General features: G+C 39.2%; 1 protein-coding gene, 1 long non-coding RNA gene and 1 pseudogene across 3 annotated transcripts; 2 read left to right on the forward strand and 1 right to left on the reverse strand.

Moving 5' to 3' along the window:
- Positions 1 to 2,070: 2,070 nt before the first annotated feature.
- Positions 2,071 to 6,435, reverse strand: LOC103960606. The gene is made up of 5 exons (XM_048591639.1): positions 6,024 to 6,435; positions 5,813 to 5,890; positions 5,619 to 5,703; positions 3,322 to 3,410; positions 2,071 to 2,425 (listed from the first exon to the last, which is right to left on the reverse strand). Exons 1-5 carry the CDS (start codon positions 6,324 to 6,326, stop codon positions 2,282 to 2,284), a joined length of 699 nt encoding a protein of 232 aa, XP_048447596.1. The 5' UTR covers positions 6,327 to 6,435; the 3' UTR covers positions 2,071 to 2,281.
- A 326-nt stretch (positions 6,436 to 6,761) lies between these two features.
- Positions 6,762 to 7,773, forward strand: LOC125480625. Of its 2 annotated transcripts, none has more exons than XR_007260964.1 (3): positions 6,762 to 7,039; positions 7,354 to 7,474; positions 7,580 to 7,773. It is a non-coding gene; the product is annotated as an uncharacterized LOC125480625 (long non-coding RNA). The 2 variants fall into 2 exon arrangements; XR_007260963.1 differs by having other exon boundaries at positions 6,762 to 6,996.
- Positions 7,774 to 7,851: 78 nt separating this feature from the next.
- LOC125480570 lies at positions 7,852 to 9,654 on the forward strand (annotated as a pseudogene).
- The last annotated feature ends 14,923 nt before the right edge of the window (positions 9,655 to 24,577 follow it).

A 24,577-nucleotide genomic window follows, 5' to 3' on the forward strand; every position in this document is an offset into this window, starting at 1 on the left:
AAATGTGCCTGCAAGAGTTGATGTCCCTCGTGGGCATAATAATGTGGCAGCAAATGATTCATCCATTGCATGCTTGAAGCGTATTAGAAACTTAGGTTCAAAAGATTTAGCTCCTAGAAAGAGGAAGATAAAGGCACATCTGAATCCAAATGAAACCATTCATGAAAAGGAAATGAATGATGAACTTATAATTTATGATTTTGTACTTCTAAAAAAGAAAAATGTCATTGATGAGACACATGTCCTTGAAGAGACAGAAATATATGAAAGTAAAGAAATCTCCATAAATTATGCTTGTACTAATGAACTGTGGAATCAAAATGAAATAATTATCGACGATATGTTTGCATTCGCAGTAGCTACTGAAATCATAGTAAGCTATGATATTGAGCCACACTCTATTGATGAATGTAAACATAGCCAAGATTGGCTAAAGTGGAAAGATGCAATCCAGGCAGAATTATATTCCTTGGAAAAACGAAGTGTTTTTGGACCAGTAGTCCATATATCATTACTTTACCTTTACTACACTTTTACTTGTGCTCTGACATCACGTGTGGAATGGGTTCAATCCCGCGCACATACGCACTTTAGAATTAGTTATTTTAGGTTAAATTAGTTTGCACTTTCCGCATCACCATCACTTTATGGCTTCATCAGATGGATATTCTGGGTCGGGGTTTGTTAGTTTGGTAAAGCCCACTTGGAGCAAACCCTATAGGTTACAAATGGGTGTTCATAAGAAAGCGCAATGAGAAAAACGAGATTGCAAGATATAATGCACAACTCATTGCACAAGGTTTTTCACAAAAAACTCGTAATTGATTATGAGGAGACATACTCTCCCGGAATGTATGCAATTACGTTCCTATATGGAAATCCCAAAAGGACTTAAGTTGCCCGAAGCAATTAACAAACCATGATGTATGCTCTCAATTAAATTAAGGCGATCGTTATATGGGCTAAAATAATCTGGAAGGATGTGGTATAAAGTTTCTTAATGAGTATGTAATCAAGGAAGAATGTACCAATAATGTCATTTGTCCTTGCGTGCTTATTAAGAAATCAGACTCTAGGTGCAAACAGAAGCAGAAATAAATCATACAAGTTTCTTTTATTCCTCTTCTTTCGTACCATCTGCCATATATAAAAACAAGCAAAGATAATAAAACGGTATGATACTTTGATCGTGTTTCACTTCAACCTTCAACAAAGTTTCTCCCTCTCCTTCGACTATTTATAACATCAAGTTCCTTTATGCAACAAAGAATGGTCCACTAGCGAGTAGTGACAAAGTGTTGATTTGATGGATGATGGCTGCTCTCATTGTTTGCATGTGTTTTTATTTTTTTTTATTTTTTTTTTTTATGTTGATAGTTTAATAAATTATTGTAACAAAGGTGAGAAACATTTTTTTTTTTAATTGTTTTATGTTGATAGTTTACCAAATTACTGTAACAAAGGTGAGAAACATATTACATGGATGTGTCACAACCTTCTGTGTTGTCATGGTCGGTACTTTAGCTAGTTACATTCACACTTCAAAACAATTTTTTAAAATGAACCACGATATGTTCATTCTTACATTACACATGAAATTTTACCATAACAATTTATACTTTCTGCCTATTTGATTGTCCGGTCAATTACTAAATTGATGACGTGAGACCATTTTTTTGTTGATATTGAAGCCATGCCCACACCATTCGGGCAAAAATTAGTTATTATAGAGTTTTAGCTTCCCTGAATCAAATACTTCATTTTCTAAAACGATAATAAATTACACAGTTGGCCCCATTATTAATTTAGTAGAGTAAACGATAGACAAAAATTAATAGAATTTCAAAAATCTCAAGGCGCAATGTGAAAAAACTGATACATCGTGCTTCATTTATTTGTTGATGTGGTTGACCCCTTATTTTTTTGGTTAATCGGTAGCTAGTAGCATCACATCAGCTCTTTTCCAATTTTCAATTAAGCACACCACAAAGAGGGTTATGTTCCACAAATTCGATGTTCATGTCCATGCACTGAATGCCTTCCACATTACATTTTCGTTTAAAATTGGCATGAAGAAAAGCAGTAGCAATTCATAAAAGCTGGTAGGATAGCAGCACCTGCTCTATACATAAACTACATAGTTATGGGACTCAATGTTTTTGAAATGAATCGATCATCGGTGGGAGTAACAAAACTACAAACCAACTCCGAAAAACATTTCTTCGTTTCATGTATTAATTTGTAGGTTTTGTTTAATAACGTATTCTTTTCTTTGGATAAATCAAGAACCACTGCAGCTCACGATAAAAGGTTTAGCATAGCTTATAAATTCTGAGGTTCTGATGCCCAGCTTCAGATCAACCTCGCCGCCGCCCAGCCAGAAGAAATCAGGACTAAGTTTCTCAATTGCTTCATCCATAATCACCTGAAAACAACCAACAGATCATCGTCACAATAGGAACAGCAAAACCAACCATATGTGCTCGCCTTAAGCTTGTTAAAATTCGTGTGATGAGGTGTTAGGTGTTGTCAGTGGTCACAAATAATCACTACGATGTCATTTCATAATGTTCTGTCATTGCGATCTTTTCTAGTATACGACACATTATAGGACCCATGATAGGAATGTGAATGCCCACTTGATTCAAGCTCCACATATTTCAAACATTATATGCTGCTCCGTACACTAATGCATGTGAAAAAACACACACAAGGTTGTTTGTTGTCTGCCAAACCTCTCAACAGAGTTCTAACTCTCACTATCAATCAGTTTTTTGTCCAACAGAGTGGCAGATAATCATTAATCAAGACAACCAATACAATGGTCCAGCTTAACAGCTGGTCTGAAGGTTGGAAGGATTGAACATATAAAGCAGGCATCAGGCAATTGAACGAGGGGCCTGTGTGCTAGAGCTTAACCTGTCATGAAACGACACTGAAGTGGTTCGTCTCAAGAACTCTGGACAGTACACGTGTAATTTAAAGAATGTGACGGTTATATGTGCACTAAAATCCAAATATAAGTTACCAAATCTAAAATAAAAACAGGATCCTTCATGTTAGAGAAAGTTTAAAAGAGATGAACAAATAATTTAGAAACGGGATCCATCCTAGTTTTTCTCATCAATCACATCAGACTTCTGACTACATCAGTTAATACCAAGTTTTATAATTATCAAGGCATAGATATGTGAGAGGCAAGGAATCTTAAGTATCATGTCATGAAGAAATGATTCCTGTACCACAAGACCATTCAAAATAATTCCAGTTTCAAAGGACATGAAATACATCGTAAATAAATTGCAAAAAGCAAGTGCTCACTGGAATGTCTGTTTTCATGCCAACACATGTAACTGCATTGTGCTCAAACCCAGTCAATTGTATTGAAGTATCCTCAGGCGCAAGCCTCACTGCATAACCAACAACAACCCCTATTACCTTTTGAAATATACAATAAAGTAAGAAAGCTGACTAAAATTGAAGATCTCAATTTAAAAACCTGAGGGGAGAACAGAAAGAAAAGCAAACAAAGCAACTAATTCTGGAAAACCCCTTTGTTTATTCATTGAGGTTTGGAGCACATTTTCAGTAGACTTTTAAAAAATGAAAGAGAGGATGGTTTATGGAAATGCAGTAGGAGTAATACAAAAAGAAACAAAGAATGGAGTTGGACTGACACTCTTTAATCTCAAATGTCCAATGACGCAAAGGGGTTAACGAAAAAAATCTACCAATGCAATTGCAACACATCCCTATAACTTTAAGAAAGATAAAAAAGGACAGATTTTTTATTTTTATTTGATAATAGGTTGCAAAAACAAAATTATGTGCAGAGAGTTGGACCATTGTTCTTTCAGAGTGAAGGAAAAATGGGGGAAATTGAGAAGATTATGAATCAAGCCATACCAAAAACAGATGGACGAAAAGCTCACACAACAATACAGTAGATGTGAAAAATAAAGATGCTCATGGGAGTATTGAGAAACAAACATGGAATGGAGTTGGATTAATTCTGTTTATTTAATCAACTGTCCAACGAGGCAAAAGAGCAACAACAACAACAAAGCCTTATCCCACCAAGTGGGGTCGGCTATATGAATCCTAGAAGTAACATTGGAACACATCTCCATCGGTTAAGGAGAAGGCTCAAGCAGAGAGGATATTTAGTACAGTGTATGCACATATAAAATCCTGGAAAACGTTTTCTTGAAAAGCAGATTCCCAAGACGATCTATGTGCAAAGACCTGGACCAATTTTCGTTGGGAGAATGAAGAAATAAATTGGTGGATCTAAGAAACTCATGCATAAATCCTGTTAGGATTTGGTTCGTCTTTTGTTAAAGTCCTATTTTGTTTAGGATTGTATTAGGAAAGCTAAAGGTGCACAGATTCTTATCCTACAAGGATTAGGAAAGAATTAAAGTTTTCTTGTACAAGTAGATTAGGAATCCTTGAAGCCAAATTGGAATAGGAAAGAAAGTGAACTTTCCTATCCCATATAGACTAGGAAACCTAATCAGAAAATAGGATGTAAACCACGTCCTATACTTATAAATAGAGGTGCAGGAAAGGCTGAAAAGGAAGTGAGAGAAACGGAGAGATAGTCGAGGAAAGAGGGATTAGTTCTAGCATTTGCAGAATTAATGTATACTCTATTATTAATCAAAGATGCCATGGTTTCTCTACCTAGAGAAATCACAACTTAACGTAGGCAAAAGTTCTGCCGAAGCAGTATAAATCTTGTGTGTTTGTAGTTGTTCTCTAATTTTGCTGAGTTCAGTCTAGTGCCGGAAACATCAAGGAACAAGATCCAGAGGGCAGTCAAAATTATAACAAATCCATCTCAAGAACAGTTGGACCAGAACGGCCCAAAATTGCAGAAAATAAGTTTACACTTCTAGACTATATACTGAAAAGAAAGGAGGCATAGAAATAAAAAAAATAAAAAAAAGACAATTGGAACAACTTTTCTATTTTTCAACCTGTCCAACAAGGTGAAAAGAGGGTTCAGAGCGAAATGTTCTCTTATAGCATTGGAACAGACTCCGTGGACTTAGAGGAGTACGCTCAAGCAGAAGGAATATCTATTTGATGTACATGGAAACCATTTGTCGGAAAATAGGTTTTCAAGAAGAACTATGTGCAAAGAATTGGACCAATTTTTTTGAAAGAGTAAAGGCAGAAAAGCGGCGAATCTAAGATTGCCATATCAAGTAAACTTGGACAATAACAAATTATCCTCTAATACGATTGCATGTCATGAAACATCAATGCATATAAATTGGTACATCAGTGTTTAACACATTACAATACCTAACCCAAAATCACATTGAATATTGTCATTGTTCAAAGCATTCACCAAAGAGACGCAATGTTTCCATTACTAGTCTTCACATGACACCTTCTACGAACTCACATTGCTAGTTTGCTACCTAATTGACAGTAGGAATTCTCCATGGTTGTACATATAACATAATGCACTCGTCAGAATTTCACACCAAAAAATGGAAAGAACATAATAAGCTCAAAATGCAAACATTTTGACATACACAAACGCAGTAATCGAGAACTTATCAACAAGTTACTGATTATCAAGATTCAAGAGAACAAGAACTGACTGTTGAATTTCTTTTTCGCTATCTTGCCGTCATTGAGCGAATACAAGAAGTTCTTAACAGCTTCAGCATTAAACCGAGCAGTGTACTGCACCCAAAAACAGAAGGACACAATTTCATACAACTCACACACCGGCGTTGTTATTGTTTCGATTAAAACACCCCCACAACAACAAAAAAATTGACACTATAAGTACCTGAACAACAACAACATAGTACTTTGAATTGTTGCGGTCACTACAATCAACGACACTGGATTGGGCCTGAGTGTTAACCTGGGAATGCAAATGCAAGGTCGTAAAATAATTAAAAAATTACAAATGGGGTATTTCGTAGAAACCTAAAAACGTTTTCGATATTAGGAATTAGGATTAAGTCAATGAAGACTACAAAGATTGAGCTGGGTACCAAGACAATGCTTTTGCAGAGATGGTGGATTGAGGCAGCGCGGAGAGCGTCGCGCCGGGCATCGAGGGACCAATCGTAGTAATCCGAAGCAACCCTCTTGAAGGCGAAGTCTTTTACGCCATTGGCGAGGAGAATGGCGGAGAGGCGGGCTTCGGTGGCGCCGACGGCGGCGTTTTGAGTTGAGGAAGGGATGGGGGTGGAGGTGGATTGGGGAAGAGAGGCGGAGGTGGAGCTCTCAAGCTTTGATATGCGTTCGAGGATTTGGGTTTGGATTCGCTCCAGCTTTGCTAGCGAGTCTTCCATTTTCTGCCTCTCCCTGGTACAGTCTCCCTGCTCTGTTTTTCGAGCTTTGGTTAGGCTCGAGACCGACGCTCTCCTTATGGTGGTCTATGATTTCGTACACGGCAACCTTTTTTTTATTATATACATCATTATATATGCTAAAACTCAACCTTTTTTTTGCCCTTCCATTTTTGCTCTGTCTCTCTTGTTGTTTCCACATTTGTACAGTCGAATGACTGTTTTGCCCATTCACTCCACGCATCCATCATCGAGTTGTGTTTGTTTCCGCTGGTCTCTCACGCATCTCAGTTGTATTGTTCTGCTCAGATTCCGCCTGTGTTGACACCCTTGAAACCATAGAAATCATCATCGATCAAGTTTCTGTTTCGACTGTGGCCTCTTAATTTTTGTCTTCATCTGGCTGATTCCAGCTGTGTTCGCACCCTTCAAAACCTAGATACCAAAATTCCGATCAGTTTTCTGAAGCTTGGGTTTGATTATGTTCGGCTTCGTTCTGCTCCTCGCCTTCCTGTTCACAAGATTCGGTTTTCTCAGCTTTGGTTCACAAGATTCGCCTTCCTGTTTACTTGGATTTTCTCTTTTATTTAATTTTTTTCGCCTTTGCTGACAACATCTTTGGTGGGACTACAATTCCAGATTCGTATAGCAACATGTCTAAACTGTTCAAGTTGTAAGTGCTGCTTCTGATTCTATGTCTTCTCGTAAGTTTAAAGGTAAAATTGTGTGATCTAAGGACTACAATCTCTATTTATTCATACATCAGATTTAAAGCTCCAACTACGGAGGTGTAAATCCAAAAGATTTGTGATTAATCATAGCAATAATGGAGGGAATCATAGTTTTTTTGTTGGGAAACACATATTTCCAACCACTGTGCAGGGAACATCTCCCGTTTCTATCTGATGTTATATCACATTAGGTGATGGTGCTAGTTGTTTGGAATGACAATCGAGAAGTAGCTCTTAATATTTAACACGACGAATCATGTCAAGATTGAATATCTTTGTGTTTTTGTTGTTTCTTTCAGGAGTTTGAGGAACTGCAACTTACAAGGGCCTATTCCTGATTTTAGTAGGATTCCAAACCTTGGTTATGCACAGGTTCAAGTTTAAATGTGTAAAAAGTGTACCCACTTTTTATTCATGATGGTTAGTGCTCGCTTGCAACCCAATTTGCTGCTGTAAGTTTTGCGTTTTACAATCTGTTCATGCTTAAACCTCTTCCAATTTTGCAATTCTGCGTAAATCTTGCAGGTCAAGATGGGACACGTATCTGGGCAATGTTGGGATGTCTAGGCTTGGGTGGAGACGTGGACTTACGGTAGTGGTGAAGTAGCTTAGCTCTATCTCATTAGCTCTCATCTGTTCTGTTTAAGCTCATTGGTGCTGGCTGTGAGGTTTTTCGAAACTTTCAATTTTCGAGATCTGAAGCTTAGAATCCCATTCAACCACAAAGAAATAAAAATGTTTTGGCGTCCAAAAAGAAGCATGTGCAATCCTCTAATTCTATTAATATAAAAGAAGTGATGCAAATCCAGTAAAGATGTAAATAAGAGCTATTAGTGGAAAAAATAGTTCTATAATTCCAGGCCTTGAAGCAGGCTACAAAGTATATGAGAATAACGTATCTAAATAGTTGAGGCTCACCACTAGGCCTTCTTGATACCCATTTTTAACTCGGACCCACACCAAGATTTCGGTTAGAGCAACTCCAGCGTTGGAGCCCTCTCCCCTGGCAATGCACTATTCAATCCACCTAATGAACAATAACTGCCCTTAATGAACAGTAAATAGCCTTGGCAATAGAATTTGCATCTCCACCGTTGCACTTCAATAGCCCTGGTAATAGGCAATAAAATATTAATATTTTATTTATTTATAAAATAATACAAAATAATTTTAATTGTAATATCGGATAAGATTTTTAATCGTTCTCGTTGCGCCACGTGTCATTATCCGAAGTATTATTAAATAATACAAAATAATTATATTTGTAATTTCGGATAAGATTTTTAATCGTTGTCGTTTACGCTACTTGTCATAAAATCCGAAAAGACAATTATTGGGGATGGATTTCCGATAAATTTTTTAATCGTACTCGTTATGCCACGTATCATTATCTTTTCAGATATTTCAAATATTTTTTTACAATTTTTTTCAGATTTTTCAGATATTTTTTTGAATTTTTTTGAATTTTTTACAATTTTTTTTAAATTTTTATTCAATTAATTAATCTCTGCCGTTGGATATAAAAAAATTTGAATTCCAACACTCCAGATTGTGCCATGTGTCACAACTGTAACTTTTCAGATTTTTAAAACTATTTTTTCATTTATTTTTTAATTTATAAAGCATTTTAATATCCACCGTTGATCTCAGATCGAACGGTGGATATTAAATCTGACTTAATTTTTTTTTTTTACCGTTGAGATCGAACGGTTCACATTAAGTGACCGTTAAGATCTAACGCACCGTGGGAAGCCACGTGGCTTCCCAACGGTAACTGACAGATTCTTTTTTTTCTGATTTTTGTATCGGCGACGCGCCCCCACGCGCGGGTGGGTGCACGCGCCTGACACAAAAAAAATAAAATATTGCGCTGACGCCCCCCTGGCGTCAGCCTGACGTCACGCCCACCTCAGACTCTCGGGCTGGCAATCCCCCACGGGCCCGGAGCTCGGGCCTCCCCCTTCCATCGGTCTAGCCAACGCTGGAGCGACGCCACCGGCCCTCGGGCCCTTGTTTTGGAGCCCGTCCCCCGAGCCAAACCCAACGGTGGGAATGCTCTTATGGGACCTGGCAACGTGGGCATAACCATCGCGCAAACCCTTTTAAGTGAAGGTTTACCCGACGAGCTTGTCCTCATTGGCACCAGTCCTAACAAGTGACGTGTTGAGATGCTTAATCTCCAACACGCCTCCACCTTTATACCTCATACAGAACTCATAGCGTTGGTCAGTTACACCGTCACTGTTGGATTTGACGTTTGAATTGTGACAGCTGGTGCGCGTCAAAAGCATGTGGAGTCCAGGCTCAACTGCCACAAAAGAATGCATCTCATTTTTAAAAATTTATACCCTAACTCGTGCAACACTCCCCAAATTCCATCATATTAATCGTGACCAATCCAGTTGACATATTGACTTACATGGCATGGTAGCTATCCGGGTTCCTTAGCAATAGGATATTAGCGTCGTGTACAAATTTAGACTCGTCCAGATTTCAGTTCCTCATTGCTGATCACCTTGGTGTCAACACTTAAGATGTGCGGGTGATTTCATGTCATTTATCTATTTAATTCAAGCTTTTATTTTTTCTTCTTAACAAAATTGGAGAATTTGCAATCAATACAAATGGTTGTTCACTTATGGATGATTCATGTTATAGGCTTACATCGTTGGAGATCATGGGGACAGCTCAGTGGTACTATGGTCAAGCGTTACCATCGGTGGAATGCCCATGTTTAGAAAGCGGTAACAAATGGGTTGCAAGAAATAAGCATTAGATAGCATTCACACCAGAGTCATAGAGAGTTTAAAATCGTATACTTATTCGGCAACTGGATACTCATCAATGGCTAGCCTGGCTTGGGCATACTAAAAGATCAAAGGAAGATCCACCTGGTTTCGGTGCTCGCAACGGGGTTTCATAGAGTGATGGTGGGGAAATGTTGAATTCTAATTAAGCTATTTTGTGTATATTTCATCATAAGAGACATTTACAAGAAGGGGGCTCTTATAGGGAGCTCGAGAAAGGCTGAAAGCCATTGGACGAAGGAGGGAAACAAGCCACAGCAAGGACCAATGGTTAACCAAGCTCACCCTAATTACGAGTTACAATATTGGGCTAAACCTAGTTACAAGTTACAAAGAAGACATAAACCCTACAATTAAGGGAAAAATGAAGAAAGTGGCGGCTGTAACGCTCACACGTGATTGCTAGATTTGCAGGAGCAACTTGTAACCTATACATGTCTTTCAATACTCCCCCTCAAGCTGGATCAAGGGGGTTCATTCATCCAAGCTTGAACAACAACCTTTGAAACTGTGTAGAGTCTAAGGCTTTTGTCAAAAAGTCTGCAAGTTGATCGTGACTTCTTGTGAACACGGTTTCCATCACTTTGGATTGAACTTGGGCATGAATATAATGGCAGTCAACTTCAATATGTTTCGTCCTTTCATGAAACACAAGGTTGGATGCAATGTGCATGGCAACCTCGTTGCAGCAAAACAAAGGCATAGGTTGCTTGCTGGTGAAGCCAAAGTTTAAAGAAAACCCCTTAACCAAATGAGTTCACAAGTTGTGGCTGCCATGGCCCTATACTCAGCATCGGCACTAGACTTTACTACCACCGTTTGTTTCTTACTTTTCCATGTGACGAGATTGCCTCCAACAAAGATGCAAAAAACCCATGGTTAACTTTTGTAAAGGGGGATTACCTACCCAGTCGACATCAGTGTATCCCATAATGTAATTGGAGCCATCTTTCTTCATCCGCAACCTACTGAGCCCTTGAGGAATCGAAGAATCTTTTTGAAATTTCCCATTGAACCAAGGTAGGTGATAGAATTTTTACCACATGCGCAAAAGGGTTAAAGGCACCTATAATACTTGCAAGAATGGCAAGGATATTGTAGTATAAATGGTTCTAACAAGGTCGTTCTCCCCAAGGATTATTAAATAATTCGTATCAAACCAAATTTCAGTTAATTACTGCAAAGCAAAGATTTGGGATGATTGATTTTATGACCTAATTTAATACAAAACGAAATTAATAAATGAGAATAGAACAATCTGTAATATTAAAGATGAGGAAAAAGAAACAGTTTTTAGAAATTACATTGAGAAAGTACTAGGGATCTGCCGTCACCTTAACAATCCTATATAGTTCTCCCAATTACTTATGACCTATACATGCATATTTCGAAGGTTAAGTTTTCCTAATATATGCCTACTTGGACCCCCAATATAGAACGTATATCGAATATGCAATCCGTTTGTGGTATTCAGATCAAATCTAAACATGCATGACTCATTAAGTTATGTGAAATCTTTTGAAAAACCATGCAACCCTTAAGACCTGGTATTCATCCTATGTGAATTTGCACATATTAATCACAAGAAGCCTTCGTCAATTTCAAGGACGGACCTTTGACCAAAATTGCATCAAATTACTTTTCTAAATATCCTAATGGTTGTGAATCACTAAGACGAATAGATAGTTTAAACCAGTGATTAACAACTCAAAACATGCATGCATATTATCATAAGCAAATTGAAAACGAACTACATATTCTTGCTAAGGCTCGTGGCCTCACCTTAGCAAAAAAGGAATTAGTTAGTTTCTCTAAGTAGAGTAAAATGTTTAAGGCTTTTAGAGGTAGCAAAAGCTTACTCAAATTTGGTAGAATAAGGGGTATATATAGGGGAGTGGCCAGCCATGGTGTTAGGGTTTTACCCTACACATGGCGGCATCCTATTGGCCATGGTTTTATGGAGAAATATGCTCAAGATATTAAATAGAAAATAATATCTTGAGATAATGGAGTAATTATCCTTAATTGATTTAAATAGGGATTACTTACTTGAATGAAGTCAATCTTCAATTGGGAATGTATTAAAGATAAGATTTGATTAATCCTTATCTTTAATGTTTTGACTTTTCCTTGCCAAAGGCATGTAAGTTGTGGACAGTCGTATTCAGCTGCTGGGACCTTCAGGGTTGTGAACTGCGCGTGGGAGTATCTGAGGAGCCTGCCCATTTATTGCGGGCAATCTTGTGGGCAAAAGTCCACATGTCGCTTCTAGAATTTTTGGAATTATTTTAGGCTCCACAAATTCCCCCACACCTACTGGGCTGCATGTAGGAAAAAGGCAGTAGGTCTCAAGCTGCATGGGCTCGTAGAGTTGTTTCCCAATTTAAACTTGATCTCCTTCCTTGATTTGGAGATAGACTTCTTCTGGGAAAAGGAAACCAATTGCCCCCAATACCTTTTTAATTCTGCCTTAAGCGGGGGATTAAATAAAATTGGAGAACAATCATCATTCCAACAAGGAAGAGAGAAGCCAGGGGAAGTTTGTTCCCTTACCCCTAGCTTTCTTCCTCTCTTGCCCTTGCAAAGAGTCGTCTCTTGTTGTTGGTTTTCTTCTTTGTGCTGCACTAAGGTAAGAAAAATTTGAATTTTCTTCTTCTTAATTTTTTGGAACTCCGGGGCTTGAAAAATTAGCTCAGCGAGGGTCAAGGAGGCATGAGAAATGTGGCAGGGGTGCCACAAGGTTGCTGTGCTGTAGTGGGTAGTGTGGGCTGCTGGTGGTGCGGCACAAGAATCGACTCGGATTGAGCTGAGGTGCTGGAGGTGCGAGCAAGGCTCGGCGCGCAGCTGGCATGAGCTGAAGAAGCAGGGGTGCAGAGTTGGGTTGGGGCCCACTAGAGCTTGGAGGAGGGGAGAGAGGCATAGGGCGCTCGTCCCCTTCTTGTGGCTTGGCCGTGTAGGTGAGTTGGGCCGTAGGGCTTAGCGCTAGGGCGCTGGGCTCTGCAGTCCTCTCATTTTTATTTTATTTTTGTTTCTTTTCTCGTCAGCTGCCTTAAAAAATATTTTTCTTCGTACTTGTAAACACCAAAATTCTGTAATGAATGAAACGAGAACACATGTACAAATTAGATTTGTATTGATTTGAACTTGTAGGTTACAATCTATGTTTACAATTTTCCTCTAATTCAGTCTTCAAATTTGATGTAGGTGCATAGGTTGTTGATCTAAGGGTCACGATGACTTGATCTCAGATGAATGATTGAATCTTCAAGTTTTGAGCTTGAAACAACGCTTGGATGGTCTTCACCTCAAAGATGCGGCAAAGGTAGAGTTGATGTAGGACTTCGTTGATTCAAGGGTCTTGACAACTTGATCTTGAATCGAACATCGTTACAAGTTTTGAGCTTGCAACAAAGTCTTGAAGGAATCGGCACAAGTGCTTGTTGATTCTTCAAGGGAGTGCTTCGGCTTTGGTCGAAATAAAGCTTCAGCTTTGGTTGTGAGTTCTTCAAAGAGAACTTTGGCAGCGTATTAGTCTTCAAAGATTTGTGCAGAGATTCTTCTTAATGTGTAATTTTTTGACCCCTTTGTTTGTCTTAGGTCCTTGTATTTATAGACTTGCAAACTTATGCCTTTGGATGGATTTGGCTTTGATTTGTGTCTTGATTCGTCCATGGGAAATTTAGGCATATTTTGTGTCTTAATTTTAGCCACCTTCCTCATAATGGCCAAAATTTATTGGCCTTGTTGCCTATTTGTGAGCAATCTTCAATTCTTGCTTATTTTGTGAAGATACTTTGGCTTTCTTTCTGGTTTTTTAAGAGATTTTGGGCCCCTTGCCAATTTTAAGGGGGCTTTTCTCCCTTTTGCCGAATATTGGGAATGTTTTCCATTTCCTTTGCTTGATTTATGCCACATGTCATTGATAACTTGTCCATTTGTGATGCGTCATATGCCACATGGAGTTTTGTGATGCACCTTTCATGTACAACGAAATTTACATGTCTACAAATGCCCCCACTTCAAGGTACATTGTAGGCATGTGCTTGTCACATGTAGGAAACGTGGTTTGAAGTCCTACAATGTGAATGTTCTAACTTAAGGGTTATTGAGACTTGATCTTGAATTAGTTTGCTTCTTCAAGGGCCGTAGAGGCATATTTCTTGAACGAAACATTTCTTCAAGGGCCGTAAAGGCATATTTCTTGAATTGAGATGATGAATTTCCTCAAGGGCCGTTGAGGCGTATTTCTTGGACGAAACAGTTCTTAAAGGGCCGTTGTGGCGTATTTTTTGAATGAAATAAGAATTGTCTTCAAGGGCCGTAGAGGCTTGGTGTTGAGTCAAAATGAAATGTTTCTTCAAGGGCCGTAGAAGCTTGATCTTGAAAGAAATTTTTTTTTTTTCAAGGGCCGTAGAGGCTTGATCTTGAAAGAAATTTTGGAATGGATAAATCGGCACATACTTATTGTGCGTATTGATTTTGCATAATTTTGACAAAATACATTTGGGTATATTTTGAATTTTTTTTCCTTGTGGTTGTAGGAAAAAATTGTTTTTCCTTTCTTAGGTAGGAACCTCCTTCAATTTCCTTCAAAATGTTGGAAAGCCTTGGTGATTTCCTTCAAGGGTTAGGAAAGCTTTGATGATTTCCTTCAAGATTTTAGAAAGTTTTGATGATTTCCTTCAAGGCTTTGGAAAGATTTAATACTTGTCCTTCAAGGTTTTAGAAAGCTTTGATGTTTGTCCTTGGGTAAGTAGGATTTTCATTTTTTTTTCTTTCCCATTTCTTTTCCACGGCAAGGAGGAGGTGTATTTTCCTTTCCCCTTTTGATTTCCATGGCAAGGAGGGGTATTTTTCCCTTTCCCTTTTGATTTCCACGGCAAGGAGGGGTATTTCCGTTGATATTTTGGAAATTTTGAAGCCCTTAACTTATTTTTTTATTTTTTTTTTCCTTTTCTTTTCTTTGCTAATTTTTGGTGCAAAAACCGCATGCTTTTGTTTTGGGAAACTTTGAAGATTTGTCCTTGGTTTGGGAAGCATGTCATCTGACTTGCACGCCAAGTTTGAGGTCGATTTCTCTTCTGGAAAATTCTGTAAAAATATGAGAAACGTAGATTTATCTCTTATCTTTTGAGGCATATATCGCACACCACTAGGAAAAATCGGGAAAGCCTTCAACTTGTCATTTTCCTACAGTTGCGCAGTTCTGAAGGGAAAACAACTTCTGCGGGATTAACTTTGAGAATTGGAATGTTTGGCTTTAGAGAAAATTATGAAATTTTGACACGACAATCATCAGCCTTTTAGGTTCGTTCTCCAATTGGCCTTGTATCAAGATTCCTCCGGAAAGTCGAATTATCACTAAAAACGTCCTACCTGCACAAATTGGCTGAAACTAGCCATTTTTTGCTTGGAATTTGCTTCCTTCTTTTTGTTGGAATATGCTTCCTTATTTTGATTTTCCTTTTGCTATTTGGGTATGTATTTCCCTTATAGCATTAGGAAGCAATTAACCCCTATCTATAGGACAATTGGGTGTGTATTTTTTTTCACAATTCACATCCCTACTGTGTGCTTGCTGTTGTGCTTTGCAGTGGGTTTTGCTTGCTTGGAGCTTGTTGCAATGCGTCACTCTTATCTTGTGGTGTTGTGTAAAAAACTGCAGCGGGTTTGCATTATGGAGTGCCTTTTGGTCATAGTTTTCTTTTGGTGGTGACGTTGCCGTGTAGTGCAAGAAACTACTTGCGTAATCGCTGCGGGTTTGCATAGTGCGATTGGGTGGCATTTTTGTTTTCTTTGCTACTGTAGCATGCATTGAAGGACCATCTTGTAGCTACCCTCTTTGCCGTGCAATGCAAGAAACTGTTTGTGTAATTGCTGCGGGTTTGCATAGTGTGATTGTGTAGCATTTTGGTTTTCTTTGCTACTTTAGCGTGCGTTGAATGACCGTCTTGTAGCTGCCCTTTGTGCGTTACTCTTCAAGATTTTGTGGCTGATTTCTTTTCATCATTGTGACTTTGTCATCGTCATCCTTCAATGCTTACGAGGTTTGTCTCGCATGTCATTTGCTTTAGCGAAGCAATATTTTTTCTTCTTTGTTTTTTCCTTGCCATCCCACCTTGTGCTTATGTTGCCTTGTTTGTTTTGTTGCAGCCATGATATTTTTTATGTGCTTTAAGAGCAATACCGTCACCATTCTTGCAAAGGAAGGCGCTTGTTCTTCCTTCGAAAGACAACTCTATGCACATCAAGTCGTGGTCTTCTGATGCATGTTGGGATGTGACAGATTTTGGTCGACCAAATACGAAGAAAGAGTGTATGTCGAGGATTCTTATCTTGAATCCTTTGCACCATGCTCGTGACAATTCATCGGCTTCGTGTGAGCTTATTGGCGATCGTGTCCGTAGCGGAGCTCTGCGACTTTGAATAATACTTTGCCGACTACTGGAGAAGCCGTCTTTTTTATTTTATTTTATTTATTTATTTATTTTTTGTCTTTTTGTAATAAGGCTTTGTAGCCAAATTCTTCCTTTAAAGAAATAAAGTATTCATATTCTTGAATTTGCTTTTTGTTCTTCAAAGTATTTGTGTTTTTGTTGATGATGTGACTGTGCTTGAAGTTTTGAAGTTTCAAGTTGCCTACATACCCTCAGTTGAGGAGGGATAAAGTCATGATGTAGTTCAAATGAGTGATGGGTTGCTTTGATGGTTTTGATGGTGATTTTTTCGTACACAGTTTATGCTCTTGCGGGCCAGGAGCGTTGGGTGTCGTATTTTAAGCTCGTGCGAAAAATGAGCATTGGATGTCACCTTTTAAGCTCATGTGAACAAGGAACATTGTTGCCATGTGCAGTTTAGGCTCGTGTAGGCGAGGAGCATTGATTCCATGTGCAATTTAGGCTCATGTAGGCTAGGAGCATTGTGCCATGTGCAGTTTAGGCTTATGCAGGCGAGAAGCATTGTGCCGTGTGCAGTTTAGGCTCGTGCAGGCGAGGAGCATTGTTTGTTTGGTTTAGGGGGTAGTAACGCTTCAAGATTCTGCCATTGATGTGGCCGATCTTTAAGCCTTGGGCAGATCTTCTTGTTGAATGCCTTGGATAGCCGTGCTTGGTAGCATTCCAAATGTTGTTGAGCTTCGAGCCTATTTTCATCGAGTACTTACAACTCTTGAAGTCGTAGCTTTGCGTTTTCCTCTTTAGTCAAGCTTTCTTGTATAGTCATCCTTAGTGAGAGGATTTATCTTTCAAGCAGCAAAACAACTTTCACGCCATATACGAGAGAATAAGGCATAGTTTGGGTAGGAGTCCTATGTGTTGTCCTATATGCCCAAAGTGTTTCACTATTCTTTCATGCCAGTATCTCTTTGTTTAGTTGATCACCTTCTTCAGGAGGTTGCACAATGTTTTGTTGAATGTTTTCGCAAGGCTGGTCGCTGGAGCATGATACTTGGAAGACTTGTGTTGCTTGAACTTATATTTCTCACAAAGATTGTCCATGAGTTGGTTGGATAACTGTTTTCCGTTGTCAGTGATGATGTAATGAGGCACACTATATCGATAGATGATATGCTATTTGATGAAACGGACGACAGTTTCCTTCTTGACTTCTTTTAGGGGTACATCTTCAGCCCACTTGGAGAAGTAGTCTCTTAAGGCTAAAATGTAGGCTTCTTCGGCAGATGATTTTGGTGCAATTGGTCCTACGACATCTAATCCCCATACATCAAACGGCCATGAGGCAACTGTAGGGCATAAAGGCTTAGGTGTTTGATGTATGAAGTTGGCGTGGAATTGGCAAGCTTGGCGCCTTTTGGCGTATTCTAGGAAATCCTTCACCATGCTTGTAGTAACCCATTCTTTTGAGCTAGAAATGTAGCTTTAGTCCAGACTGATGCGCTCTGCATATGCATGAGTGTGCCTCTTCCATGGCTTGATTGGCTTCTTCCTCACCTAGGCATCTTAGAAGTACTCCTTCAAAAGAGCATCGGTATAGTGTTTCTTTGTAGTCGAGGAAGCGAGATGCTTGTCAACGTATTTTGAAGCGGTGTCTAGGATCGTCTAGAAGCTTTCCATGCTCCAAGTAGTCGATCAGCGGTTGTCTCTACTCTTTAGTGTCGACTGGAAGTACTGAGATGATGTTTGTGTCATCTAGTAGCATTTCAATGACGACTAGGATCACCCATCTTTGGTAAACTGGCACGTTTGCAGCTTCGTCTTCTCTTAGCACTCTACTTGAAGCTAAGTTAGTGAGAGCGTCTGCCATTTGATTTTCTTTTCTTAGCACATATTCTAGTGTCATAGCCTCAAACTTTTGTAGCAGTTGAGTTGCTAGCCAGAAGTATGGGACGAGATCATCTTTCTTCACCTCATATTTAGTCAAGAGTTGATTGATTATGAGCTTGGAGTCGCCATACACTTCTGGCATTGTGATTTCCATGTCAATCGCCATTTGGAGTCCAATAATCAATGCTTAGTACTTTGCGATGTTGTTGGAGCACAACTCGCTTAATCAGAAGGAATATGGTAGTACTTGTCTTTATGGTGACTGATAGGAGCATATTCATGCGACTTAAATGGCTTGTTCTCGTGCATTTATGTTATGTTTCTTTAGTTATTTTAGTCTTTTAAGCTATTTTCGTGTGTTTGTAGGTCCAAAGGGCTAAAGGAGCAAAAAGATGCATTTTGGAGACTTTTGGAGCACTTTTGGGCTAAGGATGGATAGCTTATGCTTGGCGCCAAAATGTTGGACGAAATTGAAGACCAAAGTGTTGGAACTTTGTTCCCTTTAGTTTTAGGACATTTAAACCTTTCTAATTCCCTTATGCAGTGCATCTCCACCTTTCTCCCAAAACCATACACATGCATTCATTATTCATTCCCTCACATTCTCCCATTACTTATCATAATCACATATCATATCACTTATCATTCATCACTTATCATTCACCATTTATCACTTATCATATCATTCACCACTTATCATTCATCAAACACATGCATTCACATGTTTTCACAATCTGCCATCATTCCAACCAAAACCGTGCACATGCTATCACCATGCATTCACATGCACTTGTTCCTCCATCATTCCATCCTTTAAAACATTGCACATGCACTTTAATCATTCAACACATGCACTCCCATTCTTTAATCCATGCAGCCACACATTCACCCACATGCATTTCCACTCACATCCATTTAATTCACATGCTTTCACATGCATTTTCAGCCATGCACATTCACCCAAAGGAAGTGGATTTTCTGCACATGCATTTATCATCATCACTCTAGTTTTAATTCACATGCATTTCCACTTCATAAATCTTCCACACCCTTTAATCATTCAAACATACACCCATTCACCACCAGAAATCCTCTCAAAACCGTGCATTTCATGTTCATTCCAACCTTTAATCCACATGCACATTCACCCTAATCATTCACATAGCTTTAATTCACATGCATTTCAGATTGCATTCCCATTCTTTAATTCAACCAACACAACACATGCATCTTGGCAGATTTCACATGCATTTCCACCCTTACAAAACCCTAATCATTCATTCACACAATCTGCCATCATTCACACAAACAACATCATTGCCGTGGCCTCCCTTTGCATTCACATGCATCTCACTTCATCATTTCAGCCACACATTCACACACATGCATCTTGGCAGATTTCACATTCACACACATGCAATTCCAGCTTTCACATACTTTCCTAGCTGTCATGTTCCCCCCATTTCATCTATAAATAAGCATCCATTGCATTCATTCTCATTCACACTCATTCATAGACAATTTCAGTCACAAACTCATCCATTGCAGAAATGTAGACCATAAACCACCTTTGTGCCGTGAGCCACTCCCTTACAATCCAAACACCATCCTTCCATCTCCACCACTCCTCTTCCATTCCTCCACCACTACCCAAACCATTCACACCATCAAACTATCCTTAGACCTTGTGCTACAACGAAGAGGAAGATAAGAATGCCTAAACGTTCATACAATTCAAGTTTGAGTTGTTGGAATGTTTAGGTGTTTCTTTGATTTCTATGTTTAATTTCAATACTCTTTGTTTTGTACGAATGAGGAATGGAAGAGAAGAGGGCCTAAACGTTCATACAATTCAAGTTTGAGTTGTTGGAATGTTTAGGTGTTTCTTTGATTCTCTTTGTTTTGTATCATAAGGAACTAAACTCCCCCTTGGTTGGGGGGTGATTCGAATATATGTTTATGCTTGCATTTTGATTTGATTACTTCTAATTGCGTTTCATAAGTTGTGATTCAATTTGTTTAACCGTTTTATTGATAACTTATTTATGTATGTTTATTGAGAGTGCACGCTTAATTTTCATGCATGAATATGACGCTAGAATATAAGTGAGTTTCACCTAATAGTTACGAACTTATATTCATAAGTAGTGGAGGTTGCTTATAAACAATCGCGTTAAACGAATTCTTGGCAAGAGTTTCATGCATTCATAGTAACGAATGCCTCGTCAACACTTATAATTTTCATAGAGCGTAATGATTCTTGCTTGTACCTCTTCTATGCATTCATGTTGAGGACTTGTGGGGAATGTTTTGAATTGTCGCATGCATCATCCAATTCAATAACGTTAGGAAGATTTGAAGGTTAATTAGTGCATCACGGTTAACTTGGGGTGTTGAGTATCATGATTTATTGAAACGCAATTGGAAATCATTTTATTATGCAAGTATAACATGTAAGGAGATGAACCCCTTAGCTAGGTTCCCATCCATTCATTTTCATCAAATTCATCTTTACTATCTGTTTTAACTTAGAATCTGTACATTTTATTTAATTTCATCAAAAACCAAATCCCCCTTTACTTTATTGTCCATTTTAGTTAGAAAGTATCTTATTTTGTGTTTCTAAGTATTTTGAATCAATTTATTACCCAATTTCGTCCAAATTCACCAAAGTGCTCAAAACTGCCCAGAAAGTGATTTTAAGGCAGTTTTGAGTGTTTTGGGTGATGTTTGAGTCTTTTGGTTTGTTTTAGTGTTTCAAGCATTTAGTTTTACATTCTTTGAGTTAGTTTAGTGTTTTATATTGTGTTTTTACGTTCTTGAGTCAAGTTATTACTTAAATTCGTCCAACATTGGGTTTAAGGTCAGAAACTGCCTAGTTAGTGTTTTTAGGCAGTTTTGAGTCTTTTGAACTTGTTTTGAGTCCTTTGAGTCTTTGTGAACGTTTTTAACTTTGTTTTTATGTTTTTGAGTCAAATCCAAGTGATTAACAATCCCTCCTAATCCCCGGTCCAGAACGATCCCTACTTATACTTATACTACAAATCGACAAAAAGAGGGTTTAATTTGTGTGCGTAAAAATCACGCATCAGTGACATAAATACTACTCTTGCCCTCGCTTTGTCCATTTGTGTGGATCCGTCGAAGAACATTGTCCATGTTAGGAAGATGTTAATGTAGAACACCTCATCGTCAAGCAAGTTGTTCGAGATTTTCTAATCGGTTAGGATTGGGTGATCGGTAAGGAAGTCCACTAGGGCTTGTCCCTTGACAGCTTTGGCTAAGATGTGGATGATCCCGTGTTGGTTGAGAAGCAACGCCCATTTGGCTAGTCGCCCTGTCAGAACCAGCTTGGACATAATGTACTTGACTAGGTCAGCTTTAGCAACTAAGTAGATGGTGTAAGCATGCATGTAATGTCTAAACTTTTGGACGGCAAAGACTAGGGCAAGGCACATCTTCTTGATCAGTGAGCAGTTAAGCTCAGTTTGACTTAGGTAGTAGAGTACTCTTTCCTTTTGGTCTTCATTTTCTTATGCCAAGAATGCCCCAATGGAACCTTCTTATGCAACAATGTATAGAATGAGCGGCTTTCCAGGCACGGGTACTCCTAAGACATGTAGGCTTGCCAAGTATCGTTTTATGCTTTCAAAAGCACTGCGATAGGCGTCATCCCATATGATCGGAGCTTCTTTCTTCATGAGTCGACTGAAGGGTTGACAGTGTCCAGCAAAGTTAGAGATGAAGCGCCTAATGAAGGCTAGCTGTCTTTGTAGACTTTTTAGCTCATGTAGATTCCTTGGCTCAGGCATGCTTTGAATAACCTTAATCTTTGATTGGTCCATTTTAATGCCACGGTGCTTAATAATGAAGCCGAGGAACTTCCCAGAGGTGAGGCCAAATGCACACTTCAACGGGTTCATCTTGAGGTTGTAATGTCGTAGTTTGTTGAACGCCATTCGTAAATCTTTCAAGTGATCAGATCTCTTCTTGGTCTTGACAACTACGTCGTTTACGTAATATTCTATGTCTTCGAAGATTTTCTGCATTGTGCGTTGATATGTAGCTCCAACATTCTTCAAGCCAAGGGACATTACCTTGTAGCATTATATACCTTTTGAAGTGCGGAAGGTTATTAGTTCCTCATGTTTGGGAGCTATGAAGATTTGATTGTATCCAGAGGTACCATCCATGAATGACAGTGCCTCGTGGCCAGTGGTTACGTCCACCATGATTTGGATGATTAACAAGGGAAAGTCATCATTTGGGTAAGCATCGTTGAGGTCGCGAAAATCTACGCAAACAATGTTGGAGATCCATTTAGGGTATTGCACCTCTCGAATGAAGCTTGCTTCGATTAGCTTGTCAATCTCGGCCTCAATTTGTGGGATGAGCTTGGATCGGTAGCGTCTTTAAGTTTGCTTTATCGACCATGTTCCAAGTTTGACTGCAAGATGATGCATGGCGATGGTAGAGTCATGGATGGCATTTCCTTATAGGTCTAGGCAGATACGTCGTTGTACTCCAATAGCAGTAGGTAGTACTCTTCGATCTTGTTTGTACTTAGTAGTGCACTTATGAAGATAGGCTTTGGTTCCTCTCTTATGCCTAAGTTGAGCTCCTTGAAATCATCAACCGTGGTTTGCCCCCCATCCTTGAGATGTGGTGGTGCAGCAGTGACGTCTTTCTCAGGGATTTCGTTTTCTTTATCTTCTTGGATCGTGATGTGGAAGATGTCTTGGACCTTTTCTTCAGTGCTGTCCTCTTGGGCTTCTTAGCGGGAAGATTGGCTAGTGTGGATGGTGGTGCGCCTCTTTACCTTCAGTTGTCCTTTTGTGTTAACCTCCAAGGTTGCTTGGCCTTTCATCCTTGAAGGAATCGAGATTCGAACGTCGTCTTTTTCTGCAAGAGCGTCGAGCTTTTCTTCCTTTGGCGTTGCCTTTCTCTTTTTAGTAAGCTTCTTGGTTTCTTCGAGTTTTTCCAAAACCAATCGTCGTGGAGGAGAACTTGCTGTGTTGCTTTGTAGGTTTTGACAACCTTTCAAAAATAAAGCTTTGGGATGTTGGCGTGTTAAGCCTTTTAAAGAGGGAGGTTCGGTCTTGACCACCAATACGATCTAGTGATGAAATTCTGGGTTTTAAACAATTCAGCCTATCGAAGATTGACAGTCGAGGGACGAGTTTAGGCTGATCTTGATCTTGTTCAAAGGTTACGCTGATGTGTTGAGCGCTAGTGTTTTTCACTTTTCTTGAAATTTTCACGGGTGTATTTGGTGTAAAGCCAAGTTCAGCTTTGTTATTGTCAACTCCGTAACCATGCTCCTTCAACTTCTTTTGAGTCTCAGTAAGGTCATGTTCTTTGTCATTGATGGTGTTTGCATTCTTCTTTTCAAGATTTGAAGAGAAGACGAAATCGTATCCAGCGTTTGACATGAGTTTGTAGGCGTTTGGTTCGAAACCTTCTTTGGTCCTCTTTGTTGGAAGAGATCTTGGTTCTGCCCCTTTTGGCAGGGGTTTTACGAAACCTTGTGGTGGTTTTGAAATTTTAGCGTTGCCTAGTTGTGTCAAAGGTAAAACTGTATTTGTCTTTAGTGGCTTTATATTGTCCTTGTGCAGCTGTGTGTCGGCTTTGCTTGTTCCTGTTTGGATGGAGATTGCCTATTCTTTCTTCTCAACATTGGGATGTTTCGGAAGACGGGTGAGTTTGTTCCTTTTGAGGGTGTTACACTCCCTTTGATTTTTGTGGGCTTAACAGGCTCATCATCGTTTTTGCTTGAAGATGACATGACTTCCCCTTCTTGTTTCTTGGGCATGACTTGCCACTCTTGTTTCTTAGTTACGGCTTTACCTAAGGATTTGATTTCTTTTGGAAGAGCTTCCGGCACCATGTCTTCATCCATGTAGAACTTGGCGTATGTGAAGTGTGATTTGGCTTTGGTGAATGGCTTGGTGTCGCCTTGTATCACCTTTACTCCTTCTTGGTAGAACTTTAAGCATTGATGAAGGGTGAACGGCATTACTCCATTCTCGTGGATCCAAGGCCTTCCTAAGAGCAAGCTGTAGGAAGTTCTTGCATTAATCATGTGGAATAAAGTGCTTGATTTGAGTTTGCCAATGGTCATCTTCACTTAAATCATGCTCATCGCTCTTTGTCTTTCTTGATTAATACCTTTGATTAAGAGGCGGCTTTGGGATAGTTCATCCACCTTGATGCCGATTGTGGTCATTGTTGACTTTGGCATGATGTTTATGGCTGACCCACTATCTATAAGCATGTGGTTGCTTTTGTTTTCTTTCACATACCAAGAGAGAAGAGAGGATGGTTATGAGGCTTTGACCCTAGCAAAACGTCTTCGTCAGTGAAGTTGATTACATTATGGGCGGCATAGCATGTGGCATATTTATGTGGCTTGCTTCAAGCCTTTGTCTTTGCTT

The sequence above is a fragment of a genome, unplaced genomic scaffold, assembly GCF_019419815.1.
Source record: "Pyrus x bretschneideri cultivar Hongxiangsu unplaced genomic scaffold, Pyrus_bretschneideri_v1 Contig34, whole genome shotgun sequence".
In the NCBI taxonomy this organism is placed as follows: Eukaryota; Viridiplantae; Streptophyta; class Magnoliopsida; order Rosales; family Rosaceae; genus Pyrus; species Pyrus x bretschneideri.